At 41.1% G+C, this 22,437-nt stretch overlaps 1 protein-coding gene across 2 annotated transcripts in view; it reads right to left on the bottom strand.

The window, feature by feature from the left end:
• The window catches only part of cbfa2t3 (CBFA2/RUNX1 partner transcriptional co-repressor 3), a 37,588-nt gene that overhangs the window by 4,219 nt on the left and 10,932 nt on the right, over positions 1-22,437 (bottom strand). The window contains exons 2-11 of one of the 2 annotated variants that reach the window (XM_028442053.1): positions 15,608-15,763; positions 12,521-12,762; positions 12,273-12,362; positions 11,289-11,470; positions 9,076-9,359; positions 7,221-7,306; positions 5,465-5,738; positions 4,978-5,046; positions 3,685-3,738; positions 835-1,025 (exon numbers count right to left, since the gene is read on the bottom strand). In XM_028442053.1, coding sequence (XP_028297854.1) covers positions 835-1,025; positions 3,685-3,738; positions 4,978-5,046; positions 5,465-5,738; positions 7,221-7,306; positions 9,076-9,359; positions 11,289-11,470; positions 12,273-12,362; positions 12,521-12,762; positions 15,608-15,737 — 1,602 coding nt within the window. In that variant the 5' untranslated portion in view covers positions 15,738-15,763. The remainder of the gene's footprint in view (positions 1-834; positions 1,026-3,684; positions 3,739-4,977; positions 5,047-5,464; positions 5,739-7,220; positions 7,307-9,075; positions 9,360-11,288; positions 11,471-12,272; positions 12,363-12,520; positions 12,763-15,607; positions 15,764-22,437) is intronic. The other variant, XM_028442054.1, reaches the window with a different exon arrangement.

Raw genomic sequence — 22,437 nt, 5'->3', positions numbered from 1 at the left:
TGGCAAATAAAAATCCTTTCTGATTCTGATTCTGATTTAAAAGTGGATCAAAAGGTCCACTTTTAATTTCTTCTGAAATTAAAAGAAATAATTTAAACAGAAAAATGGAAAATCCAAAACAGAAAAGTTTGTTTTGCCATGTATGTTTGCACATAGCTTTACATATCCGTGATAAGATCTTTGTATGTATTTGGTTAACTGCAGCACAACATTATTAAAATTGCACATAGCTCTTCAAACATACATTCAGTACTTTGGAATCTGCCATTTATAATTGTTATTCAGAGGTCATCTTGCCAAGAACTTTCTCATTCATCCTACTTGAAATCAAACTGTGGTCCTAAATTCTAATGCACGTTATTGCACCCTTGGTATCATCAAAATTCAATTGAGCCTTTGTTAATTAATCTGTGGCATAAATCCAGGAATATTCATTTGTGGAGTCTAGCTTTGTGCCTGCATTGCTCTCTGCAGATGGATTTGTTGTTATGGATGGATTAAATCTTGTTTCAAGGCCACTGGTTTGTGTTACCAGCAGGTGGTGGTCAACTGCTCTGTAATAGTTTCAGCCTGGCACCCCGCTCCAACCATCTGGGTCTGTCTGCTTTTATTTACACAGACAACTGGACAGCTTCCACAATAATGATGGTGCTGCAGCAAACCAAGAACAGCCAGCTGTACAGATTACGCAACACAAGATAAGGAGCACAAACTGAAGAGTAGTAGATGGATCAAGAGAGGCTTGAAAAGGGACTCGACGAGTGAGTGAAGAATCAAAGGTTGAGGGAGGGGGGAGCAAGGGGCAGACGTGGGTGGGGGGTCTATAATACTCACTTCACTTGAGTCTTCCTGCTGGTTGATGACTGTTAGTGCGTCCTCAGAGGCCTGCCTCTTGGCCTCAGCCAGGGCTCTCGCCATTTTAGAACGTTCAGCGGAAATCATCTCATGAGCCTTCCTCTCAGCATCTGACACGGCCTTCTGCAGTTCTGACATCGCCTGTCGCTTCACCTCATTCACTGCCTCTTCTGTGAAACACACACACACACACAGAGAGAGAGAGAGAGGTGTCACTCTTTATGACGCTCAGCCAATTCATCCAACTTTTCAGGTATAGAGGAGGATTTTCCCACAGTTTAGAAAAGAAACGCCCTCTCCACTTTTTGAAAAAATGCACATGCGCAACACTCGACCTGCGAGAGAGCGTGCACGGGCCCAGTTTTCCTCGTGCACAGCTCTGTTTACCAGTTGGTGTCGGCGTCGATCATACAAGCTTACTTTCCAAAAGAAGATTTGCACTTTTCCCACTATGTCAGACTCGCCACCGGTAAGTGAAAAGTGTGCATGCGCAGCAAGCAAAAACTAGCTAAGGACGAGCACAAAAATAGTTTCATTGATTAGGAAGCCTAATAAGATAACCAATAGATAGGACAGCAATTAGATATTTGTTTTTAGTGTATTTTACAGCTGATTTAGGACCTGTTATCATAAGAGATGCTAACAGAAAGCTAACGAAGTTGAATTTATTAGGTTATTTTTTCAGGCTTAGTAATTGTGATTAATTGTAATTGCACTTTAGTAATTGAGAACATAATTGTAATAGATTTTCTGAGGATAAAATATAATTCTAATTTATTTGTAATGGGAAAAAGTGCTGGTCACTGTAATTGTAACTGAATTTTAATTGAACATGGGTAATTGAAGACATAATTGTAATTGAAAATTGTAATTTACCTCAACCCTGGTACCATTAGTCCTTCTTCCAACCCAATCTCACGGGGAAATGTGAAACTCTCACGATAATTAATCTATTGTTTTGTACATGCCGACACAATTTCCTTATTCTTTTCATGTTGCTTCAAAGGAAAACGCTTCCGATGGTAAAAAGACACACCGGGAATCAATCCACTGCTGCCTGTGTGAAAGACAGAAGCCTGGACTGCACTAACTTCAGCTATACAAAATGATAAGAGGTGGGCTAGTTTTAAGGCTAGGGAAAAGGCAAGCATTATAATAAAGGTTAGGGAAGGGTTTACAGTTAGCGAAACAGCTTCCAATTTAAATACATTTGTTTTAAGTTAGTTTAAAGCAGCTCGAAAAATATGAAAAAATCGATTCATTCCTTTACGACGCCACGTGAGACTGTACTGCTCATTCAAACATGTCTGAACACAACAATACTGTAATCTGACAATGCCTGCACCCCATCCATTCACTTGACACCTCCCTGTTTGCATGACTGCTTTACCATTCATCCCAAAGTGTGGATTATAGGAGCCGCTCTGTCCTTACAGCACAAGTGTGCACAGTGTGGGTGTGTGTTTACAGGCAAGTCTGAGGAGTCCTTTACAGATGGCAGTTTAAAATAGAAACTTTCTGCAGTCCCTTTTTTGAAAGAGGAGGGACTGATTACATTTGTCTGATTATCGGCCTTCAAGTGCTTAATAAACACTAATGATTCTGCTTATTCACCAGGAGGATGCGTTGCCAAATGTATGTATGTAATGTATTTTATTAATCATTTGCTAAAGTGCTGTTAGGATACCGAGATATCACTTTCTTTGAAATGTCTTTCATCAAAGCAGAAACACTTTTATAGATTTAATTACATTTCACTCAGCGCTTCGCCTCCTCCAGATGTGCCAAGTGGATACACACTGCCAGGTGGGATAAACCAACCAAGTAGGAGGTGATGCTGATGCACTTTTCTCTACTGCCCTCCATTTATTCCAGTCAGTATTTTATTTGAGAAGAAACTCATAAATGACACTTCCACGCTGCTCCACTCCAGTTGATCAACAAGATAGAGAAGTAAGAAGATAGGCAGCTAGGGGATCCGTCTCCGCGCTCTGCTGTTTACCAGTGCACGGCTGCGTGAATGTAAAGTTTTCTGCTCGACTGAGACACATCTCTGAATTAAAAAGTTGGCACTCTGTCAATCCTGTAGACATAAAGTCACAGAGAGATACACATTTTTCATCTCCTGCATCCCGTCACTCCATCTTAGCCTTCTGGCTTTGTCTCCCAAACACTTTCTATAGTAATAAAAGCTTCTTGTTTATCCAACCTAGTCCACCAATTACTTAGATTAGTTTGCAAATGTAATTAATTCTTACCAAGGACAAGCATAGCAAATGCTGGGGCAATTAGGAGGTCATGGAAAACTGTGGGGTAGCAATATTCATGTATTCATTCCACAGGGATTTGACAAGTCTCAGAGAAAGGGTTTTCCTGTCTTTTTTATCACACTTTAGAGCTTATTTATAACCTAAAGGCTCAAACCGCACTGCTGCACTACGCCCTTAGCGCTTCCCTGTAGTCCTTGTACTCCTAGGACGTGTTTTAAAGGTCTGCCAGTCTCTCCTGCTCTGTTTCACTAGGCAGCTAAAATGCAGGTTGGTGTTATATTTAATGCAGGTCGATACAATGCCGGGTAGTGTTTTGTGTGACATCAGGTACGGATAACTTTGCTTGGTCGTAAAATCTGAGCTTTGTACCTAATTGGCCTGTTTGAGAAGTATAATATCTGTGTTTTCTAAACCTGACCTAGACCTGTGAATACTTGTCTGGTAGTATTAATCAAAAGGAAGAGGTACTGCAGCTCCATCAGGCATCATATTACTACCAGACTGCTGAGGAATAGGTGACACAAATATGCACACAAACACTCTTACATATCTTACTCACCCTGCTTGTTTTGAAGGTGCTTTAGTGCTGGCGAGAGCGGGACACTTGTAGTACCTGAATGAAAAACAACTGCAATTAAAAGAGCTTTTCTGCAGGTGAAAATGCAGCGCAGTGTTCGGCCAACAGCAGCAGCATCTTTCCTCCACAGGGTATTTGAGTATGAATGAAATATACTGTATAAGTGCTGGGACGGAGGTGGAACAAAAGTTGAACCAGGCGCTCTTGATGCAACTTTCTAAACTACTTCACTGTTTGATTTCCAGACAAGCCAAAATCACTTCAATATTTACTTTATCACTTCAGTCACTGAAGATGGTTGCATTGGTGTTTCCTAGAGAACTGTCCAGTTCCACCCAGTGCTGCGCTGCTGTGGCCCATCGTAGGCCCGCTGACTGCATTTTCACTGCAGTTTTAACTGCAGTGGCCTTTCATAGTGATGACAGATGGAGGGCTTTCAGCCTAAACGCTGGGATACACTGTTTGATTTTTTTTTTCAACCATTGTACTCAGCTCCAGCTCAAACCGTGCGACTCAAGTGCAGAGCCCGAATGTGCGCAGCTCACGATGCAGGTTCTCACACTATACGGACCGACACTCAGCCACGATTTAACTGCTCACACAGTACGTTCATACACGACACGTCGGGGTCTTGTTTCTGGAAATGCAACGTACAAATTAGAAGAAGAAGAAGAACTCTAAAGCGTCGCCATTAAAGAAGAAGAAGAAGAAGAAGAAGAAGAAGAACACGGAAGTGTTACGAGAAACTCTAGCAAATCTCAGCAAAAAGTGCTTTAAAAAAGACAAGACGGCAATGTAATGGACCAGGAGCTGGTTGGACAGACGTGGGCAGTACAATTGAGAGTTCAAGGTAAGCCGGTTCATGGCACTGCTTCAACTGTGAGATACCCTTACAAGGAGCAACCCGGATTTCAAACATGTTTGATTTCCTTACAACCATACGATTGCTGATCGGGAGCTGGTGGTGAGATGTTAATCGCTTCTCGTGACCCCATGTATACAACATGATGCATGGCATGTGATTTAACAGAGACTCGTCCCAATCCCAAAAACAGACGCACAAGTCAAAAATCGGCTCAAATGTGGCCAAAAATCGCACAGCGTATGCCTGTGGACCCCCCCCTCATCTTGCCTTAAGGACCTTTGGCTGTGAGGCCAGCCTGTATGGTCTGTCTCAGTTGCTCGGGTGAGGGCCTTAAGTCTGATGGTGGTATGTGTGTGAGGTGGTTTGGTAAGCAGTGTGAGGTGTGAATAGAAATAGAACGAGATGCTCACCAGCTTTTCTCCAGATTTCCTCTGGCAGGTATCCTGAGGAAGGCCTGTGTAAGAAGTCTCGATGGATCTCTGAAACACACACAGACGCACACTCAGAGATGATTACAGACACACACTCAGAGATGACCTCATTATCTACATGCATCCAATTCAACCTTATTTTAGGATTATCATCACGAGCTAAATGTGTGACAACTTCAGCACAAAATGCTTTAAGCAGCTCTTTCGACTATTACAGAGAAAGAACTAGAAAGAATTGGTGATGAATGCAGCGTTTAATCAGGTGAGAGGATACTGTCAACACAAGGATGCAATCAGCTGCAGATCCATGATGTTGCATGAGAATTTGCCTCACAGCATGTGGTTAATATTGTGAATCGGCCCTGAAATGAGTTGAGATGACTCACTTTTTGTGTGTAGATTGTAATATTTGCAGCTTGTTTTGAGCGTTTCACGTGAACGCTGTGAGCTGAGAGTGTTTGTCTACCTGTCTGTCTGCCTGTCTGCCTTTCAGCAGACGAGGAAGTTCCTATGGGCAGTGAATCGTTGCTGCTGCTAGCTGTGTTGGAGGAGTTGTGGTGAGGAGGAGGAGGAGGAGGAAGGCAGTGTTGTCCGTTGCTCCCACCTTTTTTCATCTCCTCTACGTCACTGTAGCGGCGGATCCAATGATTCATCTCCTCCCGGTCGGCCTCCTGGCAGCGGCGCAGTACCGTCAAAGAGCGTCGCGTCTTTTCTACCATGTCCATGATGCAATTCAGGAGCTGCAAATTATAGGTGAGACAAAGCAGGTGTAAAATATCAACATCTTTTTGTATTAATTAATAAAATGTATAAAAAACAAACCAGTAAAACATTTATATGTTAAGATTTTGTTTATTCCGACACGGTTTTTCAGGAAAAGACATGTTTTGACTGTCAACTGCCAGTCTTACTCAGAGGTGATATACTTTGATGTATCCCTGTGAGTTCGCTCATAAGGAAAGTATTAAAGCATTTTTTTGATGACTTTCGTGTGTCCCTCAGGCAACAGGGGCGTGGTCGGCTTGGGAGAGTAAGACTGGCAGTTGACAGTCAAAACATATCAGGAGATAAAATTTCCTGAAAAACCTTAACATATAATAGAAAGAAGGCAAAACAAATTGAAATTAGTAAATACTTTTTAAATTTAATTTTCTAAATCATTTTCTAACCAAAAAAAAAAGATTTAAAGGATTAATATTTAGTTCAAAACAAAAGTGAAGCAAAAACAAAATTTTGGGAATAAAGGAAGTATAATATCTGAAATTCAAAATGGAAAGTGAATGTTTTCTTAAAATGTGTAATTTTTTGAAAAACTGACACTTTCAAAGAACAAAACATCCCACCCCCCCAAAAAAAAAAAAAATTAAAAATTAAAACAAAAATGTAACTTGACAAAAAAAAAAAAAACCAGAAAAAAAGAAGAGATCTTTTAGAAAAACTAATTGTTCACCTTAATCAGGCATTACCTGTCAGACACATGCCTGACTTTGACTACTGTTGCTGACTATATGTGTTCATGGATTGTTCATTCATCAGAGTAGTTTAGTGTCTAAGTACAACAACAATCGTAACAGCTGGGCTGCTGATAAAAAAAAAAAAAAAAATCATGCCAATTTCTTCCACCCTTCTGCTCTGCTTCCTGCCAACTCAACATATTTCTTCTTCCCTTTCTCTGAATGTAAAGAGTATCACTTTCCCCCACTGAGTTGTTATTTTCCAGACCCAGAGACGTCTGACTAAATGGGATTTAGGACGACTGACACTCGTACTATATCGTTATTCTCATTCTTTGCTGTTCTCTATCTCTTGTCTCTCTGCCACCTTCCTCCCCCTCTGAGTTAGCTATATTTATTTCAGCCAAGTGTTTCTAATTTGGCTGCGGTCCAGACATGGCCAGTTCTCTCTCTGACTGCAGCTCTTGTCTCAGCTGCTCTCCCCAGCTGGAGCTGTTCTCTGCTGGGTTCTGAGCTCCATCTGGGGCCTGTTTCTGCGTATGTGCTTGTTTTTGTGTGTATGTGTGTGTGTGTGTAGACTGTTTTCTCTTTATGGAGTTGGCTGTTTGGAATCCAGATAGGTGTCTGACTCAGACCTGTGGGTCGTTAATCTGTCTCGTGGCCACCTTTTATTTATTAAAAAAAAAAAAAAAAAGGTTTTAATATGATCAAAACAAAAAAAAGAGGCTCAGCAATAAAATTGGCCATCATGGTCCATTGGGTCCTTACGTTATCTAGGTGCTTCCATTCTTCTGCCCACTCCCTATCAGTGAGCCGGTGGTCGATCACTTCCTCTTGACGAGCTCCGTGGACTGCTGCAATAAAAGCAAACAAGACTCCTATTAGGGCTGCCCGATTATAGAAAAAATAATAATCACGATTATTTTGCACAAAAAAACATAAAATATATTCTTTAAATATAAATAAAATGCTTCGAAAAACTAAAATCAAGTATGTTCACTTTTGCACAAAACAAAACACTTGTTGCACGTGATGCGTCTTTGCTCTCGGTCTAGAGAATTTCACTTGCCACTTGTTTACCAAGCATTTTTGCTGCGTTTCTCCTGCCATGTTTAAAGACCACTAACAACAACTTTCCTCGTGTTAGCCTGCAGGCTAGCTTTGGCTTTGAGAGGGGCGGGACGGAGGGGAGGAGCTTGCATGTGCGTGGACTAGACAACTCAAAGTTAGTATTAATAACGTATGTGCCAAGAAATTGTTGGTTTGTTTTTATTTAGCGAATAAAACATTTTTTTTTTTTCTCTAATCGATTTTTCTCGATTATGTCATTTTTGGAATCGTTGGGTGATAATTGAAATCGTAATTGAATTTCGATTAATTTAGCAGCCCTAACTGCTATCATAAATTTGACCACATTACGGCCCTTACATGTCCTCACGTGACAGTAACCCCACACATGCAATGTGAGCTGCTTCATTAGAACTGTATAGTCTGAAGGGCTAGCCGTTAGAAATGCACTTCTGAAATACCACATTTTCACAGTTTCTCTCTTTAATTAGAGGGTGAGATAATAAGGAAGGTTAGCAATAACTTAAAAAGGTACAAAATCCTTCCAGTAAATTCTTTTTGTCTACTTTTTAAATAATATGTTAAGGTTTCATTTATCCAGACAACTGTTTTTCCACATCAAAGCGATCAACAGACGCCTGTGAAGACGACTGGCAGTTGACAGTCGAAACATGTCAGGAGATCAAAGAAAATTTCCCGAAAAAAAGGGTGTCCGAATAAACGAAACCTTAACATATTAAATGTAGGAAATATTGAGGTTTCAACATGAAACACTTTAATTCTCCTAATTTATGCAACTGTTTCATTTTCATGAAATTTTATTACAAAAAATCCACCTTGCATTTTTAAAAATATATATATTTCCCATATATTATAACATACCACCGACCATACACCAGATCTGCAATACTTAAAAACATCTGCCACAATGTTTCAGTAAAAAAACATTTAAAGAAGGTTAATTTAATAATAAAACTTTCTATTTAACTGTAATAAAATACTAACTACATTTTATCTATCTTTGTGAGTTTGAATCCTGTAAAGTAATCAGAGTTTAAATGGACCTCATTGGTGACGAGAGCTACTGAGGTCACCTCACATGGTCCATGAGGGCCACCTGGGGCCCGTGGGCACCACGTTGGTGACCCCTGGTCTGGATGAACCTAATGCATGTCTATGGTTTGGTTCTATTGTTGTTGTTGTTGATTAAATGTAGAGATATTACCATTTTTTTGTCTGTATAATAATTTGATGCTGTGTGCATTTTAATATATAATACAAAGTGAGAGCCAAAAGTTTGTCTTGCTGTCAACATGTGTCAATTAGAAGGGGAATCCAACTCTTTCCCTTTGGTTAAGTCATATATGGTGACCCCAGTTGTCCACATCGGTATGTGTGCCTATTGTCTTTATATAGATGCACTGTCATTATCACACTGAACCTGACAACTGGCCTTTGTTCCACATCTACACACACATTCTACACTATAACATCTCTGCATGGATTTGTGGTCATTAAACTGTGGTATTATTATCACTGGGGATGTTTATATTACCTGTTTGCCGATGCCTTTCTCGTGAATCGCGGTGCTCATTCTGTCTGTAAGCATCTCTGTACTGGTGTGCCAGGGCCATGTCTTCCAAGCGATAGTGCTGGGGTCCCACTTGAGGGTTTGGTGGGTGCGACAGGCCATTAGGAGGGTGTGTGGCGAGGCCATTAGGTGGAGGGTGAGAAGGGAGGACGGAGCTCGGACTAAAGCGTTGACTTGGGCTGATGGTGCAAGGCCTCTTGGCCAAATGTTCTGGGTGCAACCCCTCTCTGTCTGAGCTGTCTTTGGTCCTATGGGAGGAGACGAGGGTGAAGAAAAAGCCATTAGAAGTTTGCCGTGAGAAGTGAGTTAGCCTACTAACAAAATTGTTACACCTCCTGATATTTGCAATGTTGGATAAATATTATGCTTTGATAAGTAATCAAGTGAATTATTTTTTTATAGATTCATCTACTTTATTCATGCAGTAAGCTTAAATATAAGGTTATAGTATAAACTAAAATAATGACTTTCAAAGACCCCAGTGAGTAGCCTAAACACTTCAATATATATTAGCTATACTGAATATATATTGTTAGTATAGGAATATGAATAGTAATTGCAGTCTATAACAAAATGTGTCTTAAATATTTTTTAGTTTTTGCAATATTTGCAATAACCCATATTGACCAGGCAGTTAAGTGGTGGCTTTTTATTGCCTCGACTAACATAAGGATGAAATATGAGACAGTTACATCCCAAATTAATGCATTGACAACACATTTTCACTCCTTTAAATTTGTTCCCAAATCAACAATTAAAAAAAAAAAAAAAAAAAAAAAACATAGATAGCTGGAAATGTCCCTCCATACCTCATCTCACTGATTACAGATGATAAAATGATTATGAATTGTAACTGTTGAAAAAGGTTATGATGAGAACACAATTGTTTTGAAGTGTATACGACTCTCATATGGCATATAACGGTTCTCGCATGTGTCTTTGTCTTCTTGCTGAGAGCTCCATGTTGTTCAGCTCCAGTAGGGCTGTGTCAAACCAAAGCTTTTGCACAGCTGTATGCCATATGTATCAAACAAACCCAGCCCAACTCTACACCCCACATCTCAAGCTCTTAATCTGAATATCCTGCAGCCAAGTTTAGATTGCAACTATGTCTCCCTCTCCCTCCTGCCCTGCTCTCGGGCTTAAGGGGCATCACAAGCTCAATGCTGTGTATTTGGCAGATGTTTAGACACTCATTTGTGTGTGTGTGTGTACTTTCAGTGTGCATCAAAGTGTGTGTCTGTGTGAGCTTGTGTTTTCAAGCCATCTGGAGAGTTTAAATGGGAGTGTTGATATTAATCTGTTTAGCTGCATACAGGGGGAAATCACTCTATCATTCTGGGGATCAAAGGTGAATAAATGTAACACTAACACTGTGATAATGTGTTTTTCTTTTTCTCAACTGTTTCTGTATTTTCACCACAGCTTGTTCAGAGTTTTGGGAAAATCAGGGATGTGCACGAGCTGTTCTATCAAATCACAGGAACAGCTGGCAGGACCCAGGCCTGAAACAGCCCCCCTCCACACTCCCACACACACACACACACATATACAATCACACACACACACACACACGCGCATGCATCTACACAAAAGGACACACATACACCCTCTCCTCCGAGTCTCGTTGGCTGTGAATGAGCCAGAGGGTTATGGATTACAGAGTTTGCACATCCGGTTCCAACTCCTTATTCTATCCAAACCAGCAGCACCCTGCTCAGGGTGAGCTCAGTGTTATGATCACCATGCTGCCATCTGGACATATAGACAGCTGTTATAGGAGCTCATAGGTCAGCCAGTCAAAGAGAGCAAGAGAGAGAAAGAGAGAGCGAGAGAGAGAGGAGATTGGAGAAAAGACACATAGGAAGGTAAAGCTTTCTTTCTTTCATTCATTACTTTCTTAAGCAAAGAGAAATCGCTCTGCTGTTTTTCTGTCTGTCTGAGACCTTTCCTAAGTTTTCTCTGTGTTTCGTCTCTTACCTTCTTTTCCTTTCACTCCCCTCTCCCATCCATAGCTGGCAATGCCAGTCTGGCAGCTATGCTCCCTAGACGTCTGTCTCCCACTAAAGAATTTGGAGCTAACTATTTCATTTGATAAAAAAATAAAAATATCACGTATCCCTTTCTGTGTGTGAACCAGCCAATATGTGTGAACTTCTTTGAAAAAGAGATGCTACCTGTCGGGGGTCCTTCTCTTGCCCTGCTCATTCATCTCTAGCATGATCTCCGAGGAGTCGAGGGGCGAGCTGGCGTTGGCGTCCAATAGTAGCTGCTCATGTTGAGCCAGATACTGAGCTGGAGTCTGCTTGGCCAACCTGGCACAGTGGAGCAGCTCTCTCTGCAGCAGGGGCAGGTTTGCCTTCAGTAGGAAAGAGACACAAAGCAGGCATCTCTGATTAGGGGTTATAGAGCGGTAATAGATTAATAAAGTTAAAGCAAAAGTGGAAATGAGAGTTAAATAGGCACAAAAGGAAATAAATGATACAGAAGCAAAGGATAGATTGGGCGAGAGTTAAATGACGTCAGATTAAGGGCAAGAGAGAAAAAACTAAGAAATGATAGATGGGCAGACAGGATGAGATAAAACAGGTCCCATGACACATTCTTCCAGCATGTGTTTTACTCTTTTAGTGTGTGTGTGTGCACGTGTGTCTGTGTGTGTAACAGTGTTGTCAAACAGCTTTCTCTGACCTGTCGAGTTGACATAAGACAGCTATTCAGCTATTGCTACAATGTCCCAGATGTGAAGGATCATTACAAGCCAGGAGGTCTGACACACTTAAAATCACACACACACACTATGTTTATTACAATCTCCAAATTATGCACATATGAATGTGTTTGTGCTCATACAATCTTAAAGAAAGTTGGTGCAATAGTCTGCAAACTCATTTCATCTCCACTTTAAAAAAAAAAAAAAGGTGACATTTTTAATGCTGTTTTTGATTAAAAACACACTGCTCCACTTAAGGAGAGGTGGAGAAACACCAACTAAAGTGTGTTTTACTTTTGACCATTCTTAGAAAAACCTCTTTTGGAATAACTAAACTAATTTACATACACACAAAACATACATTTGTTATGTCAAATGTTCAACTTTGACCACTTTAGCAGAAGTCACTTAACGTCACTGTACTTGAAGGCTGTAAAGAACCTGTTACCTTTAGGAAAGGAATAACAAAAGGCCTCAGAGGGAAGTTGGTGGCCTCATGGAGTTTGGAGTGAAACTCTTCAATAGTGAGGGTGGAGTTCTGCTTAAGACAACCAAAAACAGACAACATATAAATCAATAACAGCAGTCTGAAACTAAAACATATTAAAATGCAAAGGCTATAAAACACATTGTCTAATCTTGTACACCATAAGAAAAGAAAATCTATATAAAGTGTTTATTAACAAGAATACGAACCACAAGTCCCAGCACAAGGCTGCGTACTCTCTCCCCGATCTCCGGCGATATATCGTTGCCGAATTGCTGCAGCGTGGTCAGGAAACGCTTTAGCTTGCACAGCTGCCGAGCACCACAGGCTGGTGGAAGCTGTTGGTTAGACAACGAAGCTGTGGAGGACATGGCCGGCCCGTTGCTGAAGCCGTTTGGAGTAGACGGAGCACCGTTTAGCGACGTGGGAGAGTGGCTGCTCCCATTAAGCACTACAGAAGAAGAGATCGAGGGAAGAGGTAAATGAGGTGTGAAGTCCTTGTCGACTAGTCTATTACACAAGGCTTTTTTAAAAAAAAAAAAATAATACAATTTAAGCACAATGATGGAAATAATGTCTTTAACATTGTTTACATTTAATAAATAATTAAGGAAGATATCAAAGAGCTGACACTTCCTATGGAGGAAAACATCAAAGGGCACAGGCTGAGTGCGAGGTGGCCTAAAGCTGCAGATAGGAGAGAGTGGGAAACAGTTATAAGACGTGAGCTCTGGCTTGCTCTCCCTGTAGCTGGCCACCTTTGATGAGGGTGTCTAGTGTTTAAAAGGCCGAAACACCCCCTGATTCAAAGGAACACTACTGATGATGCGTACCAAGTTTACATCCTTTCCATATCTGAGACGCAGCTCCCACGCCACTCTCAAATGTAAAACCTCATGTGACTACCATCTTTTGGCAAAGGAAGAGGAGCTTGCATGTGCGTGGATTAAACAACTCAAAGTTAGTATTAATAACATGCACGTGCCAAGCTTTATTATTTGTAGATGTTCAAAATTGTGGGTTTGTTTTATTTAGCCAATAAAACATATATATATATTTTTTTCTATAAGTAATTGTTTAAATAATACCAAAATGTTGAGCAGACGATCATCTGAACACTGCTGAACATGGAGTAATCATCAGTAATAAATCAGAGTGAGCAAATCACACTGAAATAAAACCAATAATTCAATTCAAAGTATAGCGACACACACATACACACGTCCAAATGTGCGCATTTCCCACAGATGGTCTATTGTTGATTTATATATGTTCCTGTTGCAAGTATGTTTTTTGATATGTTGCATATAGATTAAATATATTGCACATATTTTTTTATTTCAAACTGCTGCTGCTTTTAGTTTTTATTACGTGTTACGTATTAGTGTTCTGACAAGTCAACTACAATGCCATTGAGGTGTAGACAGTTAACCGTTTACACACGCCAACGTTCTCTAAGTTTTTATATCTTTAGTAATCTCACTATTGGTATATTATGTCTCTAATCTTTTGTCTCCGCTTGTCTGTACCCCCTGCACCTCATTCACTCACACACTATGACACAACTGTAAGAAGAACTTGTAAAAGACTGGCCAAAAATAGCCATGTGGCCTGTGTTACTTTTATTCCAGTAGCAGGTGTGTTGCTAAATCAGGGCCTGCACATGTCCACCAGCTGAAAGTAGATTTGCAGCTTTGAGATTCAAAATAGACACAGCATTTACACACACACACACACACACACACACACACACACAATATTCTTCTCAAGGCAGGCATAAACAAATGCACAAACACACAGGAGCGCTCATGATCGTGAACTTTGCCCTGATAGGCTCCTCTAAACCTGTTGGTTGATTGTAATGAATCTGATTCTTTAAATGATTATTATTATATTTATTATTATGACTATTACTATTATCATTATCATCATCATCATCGTCATCATAATTTTGTCTCTTTTTTACTTTAATAAAAATCTGCTTGGTGATATAAAACAGCATAGACAATATACTGTGCGCATGTACACACATGTACAATCCTTCATTTTCTATGTTCTATATTCACATAATCGTACACATTATATTCATATAAACATATTCACAGGATTAAATATATTGTTCAACTGTTAAATGTTACACTGCAAGACAAAAGAGAGATGAGTCGATCACTGTTACAGTTGAACGCTCGTTGCTCCAATCCATAGGTCGAGGGTGTTTGAACACATGGGCTAACGCCGAGGATCTAGACAGGCAGCGCTTATGTTCTGGTTTTAGAGCAAGTGAGAGGTGCAAAGAGAGACACACCACTGACCGCCTGCCACAACAGGTGAAACAACATGGCCAGTCATTGCTATATAGGGAAGAAAGCAGGACACTCTGCAACACTGACTGATGTCTCTTGTACCAACCTAAACTAGACCAGCTAGTGAACAACGCAGCATCACTGCTACACTCATACGCGTGCTATACAGGACACTTGTCACACTGACAAAGGTAATGTACGCACACACACATACACACACACGCACGCGCGCGCACACACACGCACACGCCACTTGGGGCTCACACCTGACACACAAGTGACTTCAACACTTGTTCACCGGATCAGGGACGAAACACGTGTGGAATTCTTTTTCTTCTGCACAAGCATATAAAGTAACAACACAACAAATGGCCACATATTCTAATGTATATATACACACATACATATTCTGCAGCTTCTGATGTAATGCATACGTTTTTACGTTGGTGGCTACTGGCTATTACCTCAGGCTGTCTCAGTGAAAAAGCTGGTAACATTGTCAAGAGTGTTGGATCACTGGTGACTTTCACCAAAATACAATTCAAATGGAGTATCGAGACATAATTTTTTAGAAAGAAAAAAAGATTTAGTGGGAAATGCCACAGAATAATGGCTGTAATTTTAGGCATTCTGATTGAAATATACTTTGGGATACGCAATTTAACCTCAAGACTACAGGGTGCCTCACTTTAGTCTGATTCAAAACTAGATTGCATTTTACCATCAAATTGCTTCATCTATTCCTAGATAGCCATGTCAGCGCGAGTGAAACATAACCCAAAGCAGGTTTTGGGTTTTGGCCACATTATTTGATGAAGGCTAAAATATAAGTCATAGCTGTTCTGATGTCACTGTTCCAGTCAGCCTACAGTCTCATTGTTTTCCTCACACATGCCTGTAGAACTTTCTGCAGACACAGACGTGACACGTTTGGACCAGGAGTTAAAGCTGACCGAGTTTGGTTGCGTTCTTAGAAATCAAAGGCAGCCTTACTTGATTTACTGGTGGTGGGGGTGAAGGATGAATTGCGGTTGGTTGCTTGGCTAACAGCCGGGGGTGGAGGAGGCATGGTGGGTGGGGTGGACCTTGGCTGGGTTTTAACATCCGCAGGTGAATCTGGCATTGTTCCAGCCTTCTGCACTCTGCTACCTTAAAAAAAAGGGAACAGATTGCATTAAAAAAAAAACAGAGAAAGTCATCCTGTTTGAGCTCTGGCAGAATAGAAATGGACTTTAAATGAGGAGACAGATGGTTAGGAAGGAGAGGACTGACATTTTTACCTGGGAGACATTGATTGTTTCCTTAAATCTAAAGCATCATATAAAGAACAAAACAAATCAATTCAGGGGGTGGAAATTAACCAAAGCGTTCCTGTTGGAGTTTCATGGGCCTGTGAGACACAGTAACACCTGCTCACTTGCTCAGCTGCTGCTCACTGAGATCACACTTCTTTACCCACCACCGTTTCTCCTTCACACACACACACACACACACACACACACACACACGCATACACAATCCATGTAGCTTTGACTTCCCAATCAGTGCCCCTTACACTGTAACCTCCAACCCAGACACACACACACACATGCACGAGCACACACGCACACACTCCTCCCCGCCTGTCCCTTCTCATTCCTACACTCAGACAGCCGGTTTGACAGTCAGTGACAAGTGCAACTAGATCTGCTGCTGTCCATCACTGTGGACCGGCTAACTGCAGAGCACTGTCCTACAACCAGCAGCTCCTCTGTCCTCTGTCAAACACCCTGCCAGGACCAAACAAGGCAAGGCCAAGCTCCACAGCGCAGAAGGGGACGCATGGTACAGTACGGGGGCAAAGGAAGGGAAAAACACACACACAGCGTGAATGTGCCTCAGCCACAGGTGTGCAAAAACTGAGTTTTAGGAGCTACTACGATTAGTTTTAGGAGCTGAGGGCCTGACAACCTGTCCTCATCAAACACACAGTCATGCAAAAACAAAAGTATGCTGACATCGAATCAGTCCAATCAGACTTCCCTTTAAATGAATCTGCAGCATCAGCCTGTTTGTTCATGCAGCTGCTGGTATCAGATACTTGGGTGATGTTGACCTGAGCTAAAAGCATAAAAGACCAACCAAATAAAATATTTTGAGGATATATAGGAGTACAACTGGCATGCAATAATGTCATATTACATGATTGAACTATCTGTTCAAGTGTATCAATTCTATATTCCTGCATCAGTTCTCCTTATCTTCCAGAAAACTATGGTAATGCCAAATGCGAACAAACCCTTTACACATTTACTTAAATTGTTACATTTTCACAGGCATTTATTTTATTAATTTGTTTGTTTGTCTGTTAGCAGGATTACGTTAAAACTACTTCACAGATTTTGACCATACTCTAACCAAAGATAGACCTTACACCATGGAAGATTCCATTACATTTTGGAGAGGAACCTGGATCAGTTTCATTTCAAAACTCCTACCTCTCATCATTGGCGAGGTTTCAAAAATTCATAATTGTCGGTTCATGATTGACCGATCTTTATGAAATTTGAGTTATGTCAGGTTGGTTTCTCAATTATCCCATTGAGTTTCATCCAGATTGGATTTGGATAGCACATTTAATTATGATTCCGATACATTTTGACCTACATCAATGGGAATTTAAATTTCTTCCAAGCCTTTAAAGTGTGAATGATCATGGTACCATGATCAATATCACCGATCCAGATAACTGCCAATATCTGGGAAAAGAGGATATTTGGTACTTGGTGGAAATTTGCACTTTTCTGATATGCTTAAGAAAAGAAAATAATCTACGCATCAGTTGGCCTCGGTCCTTTGTGTCGTTTAATTTCGGGGTGCTTGAGGAGAAGCGTTCAACAGCTGGTGTCTGTATTTAAAGAGTGCCACGGTGGGGAGAATGCTGCGCCATGGCCATCGACACACTGATCTTCAGCAACACGTTGGGCACTCTGCTGTTTGCCCCATGCCAGAGGCTCTCCAGATAAACACACAAGGTTGTAGATGGAGGCAGACAGGCTGCTTGGTATAAATAGATGCAGCCGTTTGCCTCTATAGAAGCTACATACATAAACAAGCCCTTTCCACAGCTTAATTGATAGGCTCAGTGTGGAGGCAGTCATATGTTTCACCAACCCCCTATTTGATTATATTTACCATGGATAGATATACTTTATTAATCCCCAATGGGGTGACCCGGATGTCACAGCAGCTCCAGACAGTTACAAGAAACAACAAATATGTAACCATAAGTTTTACTAGAATCAAAGATGAGGTCACAGTTTGACTGAATGAACTTTTTTTCATAACACATCTGTCTTGAAGAGGAAAGAGAAATGCAAAAGAAGGAGAAGGCAGATAAGGGAGATAAGAGGACCATCCAGCCTGTCTGCTCCGACCGTGGGATTACAGACAGCTGTTTAATCCGACCAGCTACAGGGACAGGGCACACACACATACACACCAGGCCCTGGATTTGACTTTAATACATTAGGAAGTCCATCAGGTCTGCAACCCCATCTGTGACCATCTGTGCGCCCATTGTTGTTTGTGAAGGACAACACATTTGTCCAAACAGAAGTACCAAAAACAGACAATGACTGCATATCTGTGTCGCATGAGGTCAGTACAACCAGGAAACAACTGTTCCTGAATACAGTTATTTTATCTAAAATATATCAAGGAAATTAAAAAAACAAAACACGGTCATCCCATTCCTTTCTGCTGTGGGTTCCCGTGTGTGTGTTTCTAACAGTATTTGATGCAATCAATGCTAAAGTATTGCTCACCAAAGAAAGAGTCTGCAGTCTGAGTTCTGAAAATGTTCTCCCGTCTTTTACTTTTCCCCCCCCGTGTCATAATGAAACTAGATGAAAAGCAAATCCCTGAGAGATGCACAGAACCCATCGTCTTTTCCAACTGCGCGTACTCCACATGGCGGTGGTTTATTTCCAATAGGTGAAGTCATTCTGGGATCTCATTACAGACGTATAGAAACAACAGTATACCTTAAAGTCTTTTATTACAAACACATACAAAAACAAATGCCTTGACAAGACATTAGAGAGGCATTAAGATGCTGTGGCGATGCGTTTTAGTTTCATGTTACACACCGTATGTCTGCATTCATTGTATTTACATCTGAACGTGCGTGTGTGTGTGTGTATCTGTGTGTGTGTGTGTGTGTGTGAGAGGATGCTTTGGTGCTTGCACTGGAAATACAGCTGCAACTTATTAGCTTCAGCGAACCACAGAGGAGCCGTCCCTTAAAATCCCCAACGTCTATTCAATTTCTCGTACTCCACTGAGACTCTCGTCAGTGACCACATAACCCTAAAATTCTCCCTCTGTCTGTCCATCCCTCCCTCCCACTGTAATTCCCCCAGTCTCTAGGAATGCTGTTGTTTTTAATTTCTCCCAGCTGCTCTGGCTGGCTGCCCAGCCGCCTGCCTTTCCACATCTGTTCCCCATCAGGCCGCTGTAGAGTACACACAAATAGTGCTAAAGCTACCCACCCCCCTCCCCCTGCACCCCCACCAACAGGCCTTTATATCAAAACATTAGGGATTGTATCACTGAATCCTGCACTGCTAATGCTAACATCACAGCCATTTGCTGTAAATGTCGGTGAACCCGGGATGTTTTGTGTTTGTAATGTCACTGGTAAGAATGAAAACGTGATAACGTGTGTCTTTAATGTGCGAGGAGTTTGTGTGCATCTAGCGTATGGAGGTATACATGTTTTTAAGTCACTATAGAGGTTACTGCAGCAGACCTATCCCAGAATCCACTTCATCTTGAGTTGATTTTATGTTCAGAGGCTTTAAAGCCCTGTATAATGACAGGGTGGGAGTTGGTCATTACAGTGAGCACACACACACTCACACACACTAGTGTGCAGAATGCATATGGTCATGCTGCAAACACAAACACATTTCCCCCTATGTTACTTGAGAATCTAAGTGATGTATACGCACATGCTGAGCCGGCTGAACAAACACGTTGAACAAAAAAAATCCAATAAGGCAAGTGCATGTGTGTGTGTGTGTGTGTGTGTGTGTGTGTGTGTGTGACAGGGGTCTGACATCCATTGGCACTGATAAAAGCCTTTCTGTCTATTATCAGATTACCACCAGAAAGTCATTGACAATTGCTTGCTTTGGAAAGCAACACTTATTTAAATGGTTTAACGGGGGAAGTTGAGCAACTAAAACCTGAAGAATGGATGGAAGGGAGTGAGAATCAAAGACAATTTATCCAGGGCCATGATTACTGAGGTTAGAGGAGTTGAATTTCTGTTTCTGTGAGCTGCAGGGATCCTGTCACACAGTGCTCATATCTGTGAAAGCTGTTGATGTAATTGTATTGAAGTTCTAGCGGCCATCTGTTCTCCTTTGGGAAAGCTCAGCTCCTCTTGTCGGCGGTGAAGTGGTTATGTGCGACGTATGATGACTGCTGCCGACGAGCTCGCAGAGAAAAAACTTCCTTTACAGATTTTCCTAAAGACGGCTAATAAAATCCAGATGTTAGACTGAAGCTCTTGTTTTCTTCAACCTATCCTTCCCTCTAAGTCATCCCTCTTCCTTCTCACTCCTTCTTGTCCTTCAATATTGCTAATCATTTATTTAGCTTTTTTCATCTTTCTCTCTTTGCTATGCTGTTTACCTTACCCCCACCAACCACATCCATCCACTCCTCCATGTTCTCTCTCAGCCACTAACCCAGAGGTATTCCTAAATAAAGGAAAGTATTTGTGACATTTGGTTGAGGCAGACCACGCCAAGAACAACTCCCTGGCTAGCAGGCACATCTGGACTGTGTTAGAACTGTACTTAGCCCTGGTGCCAACGCTGGTAATCCCTGCATTCACGCACAGACAAAAAACGCCAGACCAAACTGAACACTATACACTTACACAAAGCTTTTTTTTGTTTACATCTCATGATAAAACCTGAAACGTGCACCGCTTTGCAGAAAACCCAGCAGCTGTGTGCAAAGAATCCTCTGTTGTATTCGACTGTTTGCTGTTTCCATTTCCACAGAAACAATAAAGTGATACACATTTAATGTGAATAATTGTGCACGTACACGACTGTGAGCATGTATTCTCTGTATTCATTCGTGTGTTTGTGTGTTTAGGTGTGTGTGTGTGTGTGTGTGTGTGTGTGCATATGCGTTGTGTTCGTGTGAGCGTGTGCAGCTCCAGGGTCCCTGTGTGAGAAGAGCCGAACACCTGAACATCAATAACTGTCATGCGGGCCACCTGGGACCCCACAGCCAGCTTGCACCATGGGCGCACAGCCATCACCAGCACAGCTGCCACAGAGAGCGAAAGGGGGTGGAGGCAGTGAGAGAGACTGAGAGAAAAGAGGAAACAGGAGACAAGACAGAAACACACACTTGAAGTGTCTGTGCGTGCACATCTGGATATGAGCCACAGGGAAACAGGCGGGCAGACAGACATGAGCAGAGCGATGAATTTATAAGCAGCTTCCACTCACAACGAAAACTTTCGTTTTGTTCCCACTTAACTACATCGTCTTTTTCTCCATCCTATCAACCGTGTGCTTGATTTTTGCGAGCAGAGAGCTGAGCCTCAGGCTGCCATCAACCAACACACCAGACTTTATTCAAGTCCCTGTGCAGTATCATCACTGACATATTCATCCTGATACCAAGCGTAGACTGTAATATACAGCTCCGTGTTTGTTACTTTTTGTCATCTCTGTGAGTGACAATGATTATTAAAAAAAACAACAAAAAAAACACGTTAAGTTATCTTAAAACATTAGTGCTTTTCTGACACCAGAATAAAAGATAAAGTTGAGGCTTGTGTCATGTAAACAAAGCAAGTGGCATTGAATCACACTCTAGATTAATAAACACTTTTGAAATCACTCAAAGAGGTTCATGGTGTGACGAAAAACTAACTTTGGCCACTATTTTCATGACACGGATTGTAGCACATAAGGCAGAACTGAGCTTTAGGTGTTAAATAAACCTAGACTTCCTGTCACGTGCATCCACCAGATAAAATAGGTTGTAAAGTTGCACATTGCGCTTTCTAATCTATGGGTTTAGATGGAGAATATCATCAGTTTACTGGTAATATTGGCTAATATTAGCCATAAAATGTAATATCGGTAAACATCAGTATTTGTATTCCCACGGATATTGAAAAACCGATATTTGCAGTTGTATGAGACAACAGATACGAAAAACAAATGTGATGTGACTTTTTGCATAACTAAAGTTGAATAAGAATTCTTATTTACAATTCCAGTAGGGGCATCACAGTAGTAACCTTAACCTGTTATTTCCATGGTGAGATATATTACGTGACCTAAAATTAGCTCGCAGGGAGGTTGGACAATATATCAGCGTATCAGATATCGGCAAAAACCTTATATCAAACATCTCTTCTTTGTGTCCTTCCTATGGCGAGATAAATAGTCTGATGAGAGTGTGCTCAACACATCACTCTTTGGTGACGATGGAAAAAAAAAACCACTTTTTCCTTTTTCATTCAGTACAAGAGTTCAACGTTTACTCATTTGTTTTCTTAAAAAAAAAAAACAATATTCTCACTTTAGTTGTTAAAACAACAACGAATTAATTTATTCATTCATCTTCTGAATGAAGCGGTCCTCAGTCTTTCCAACATGGAATCAAACCCTGTATCTTCTATCAGGCACTACACCACCATGCCGCCCCAACAACAAACATAAGATTTAATCAGAAAGCATTCTCTTTGAGGGCCTACTTAAATGAGCTCCTCTTTACAAACACCTGCAGCCTCACCCGCA

This window comes from Gouania willdenowi, chromosome 3 (assembly GCF_900634775.1).
Source record: "Gouania willdenowi chromosome 3, fGouWil2.1, whole genome shotgun sequence".
Lineage (NCBI taxonomy): Eukaryota > Metazoa > Chordata > Actinopteri > Blenniiformes > Gobiesocidae > Gouania > Gouania willdenowi.
Note: the sequence above shows the minus strand (reverse complement) of the source record. Positions and strands in the feature narration are given on the sequence as shown.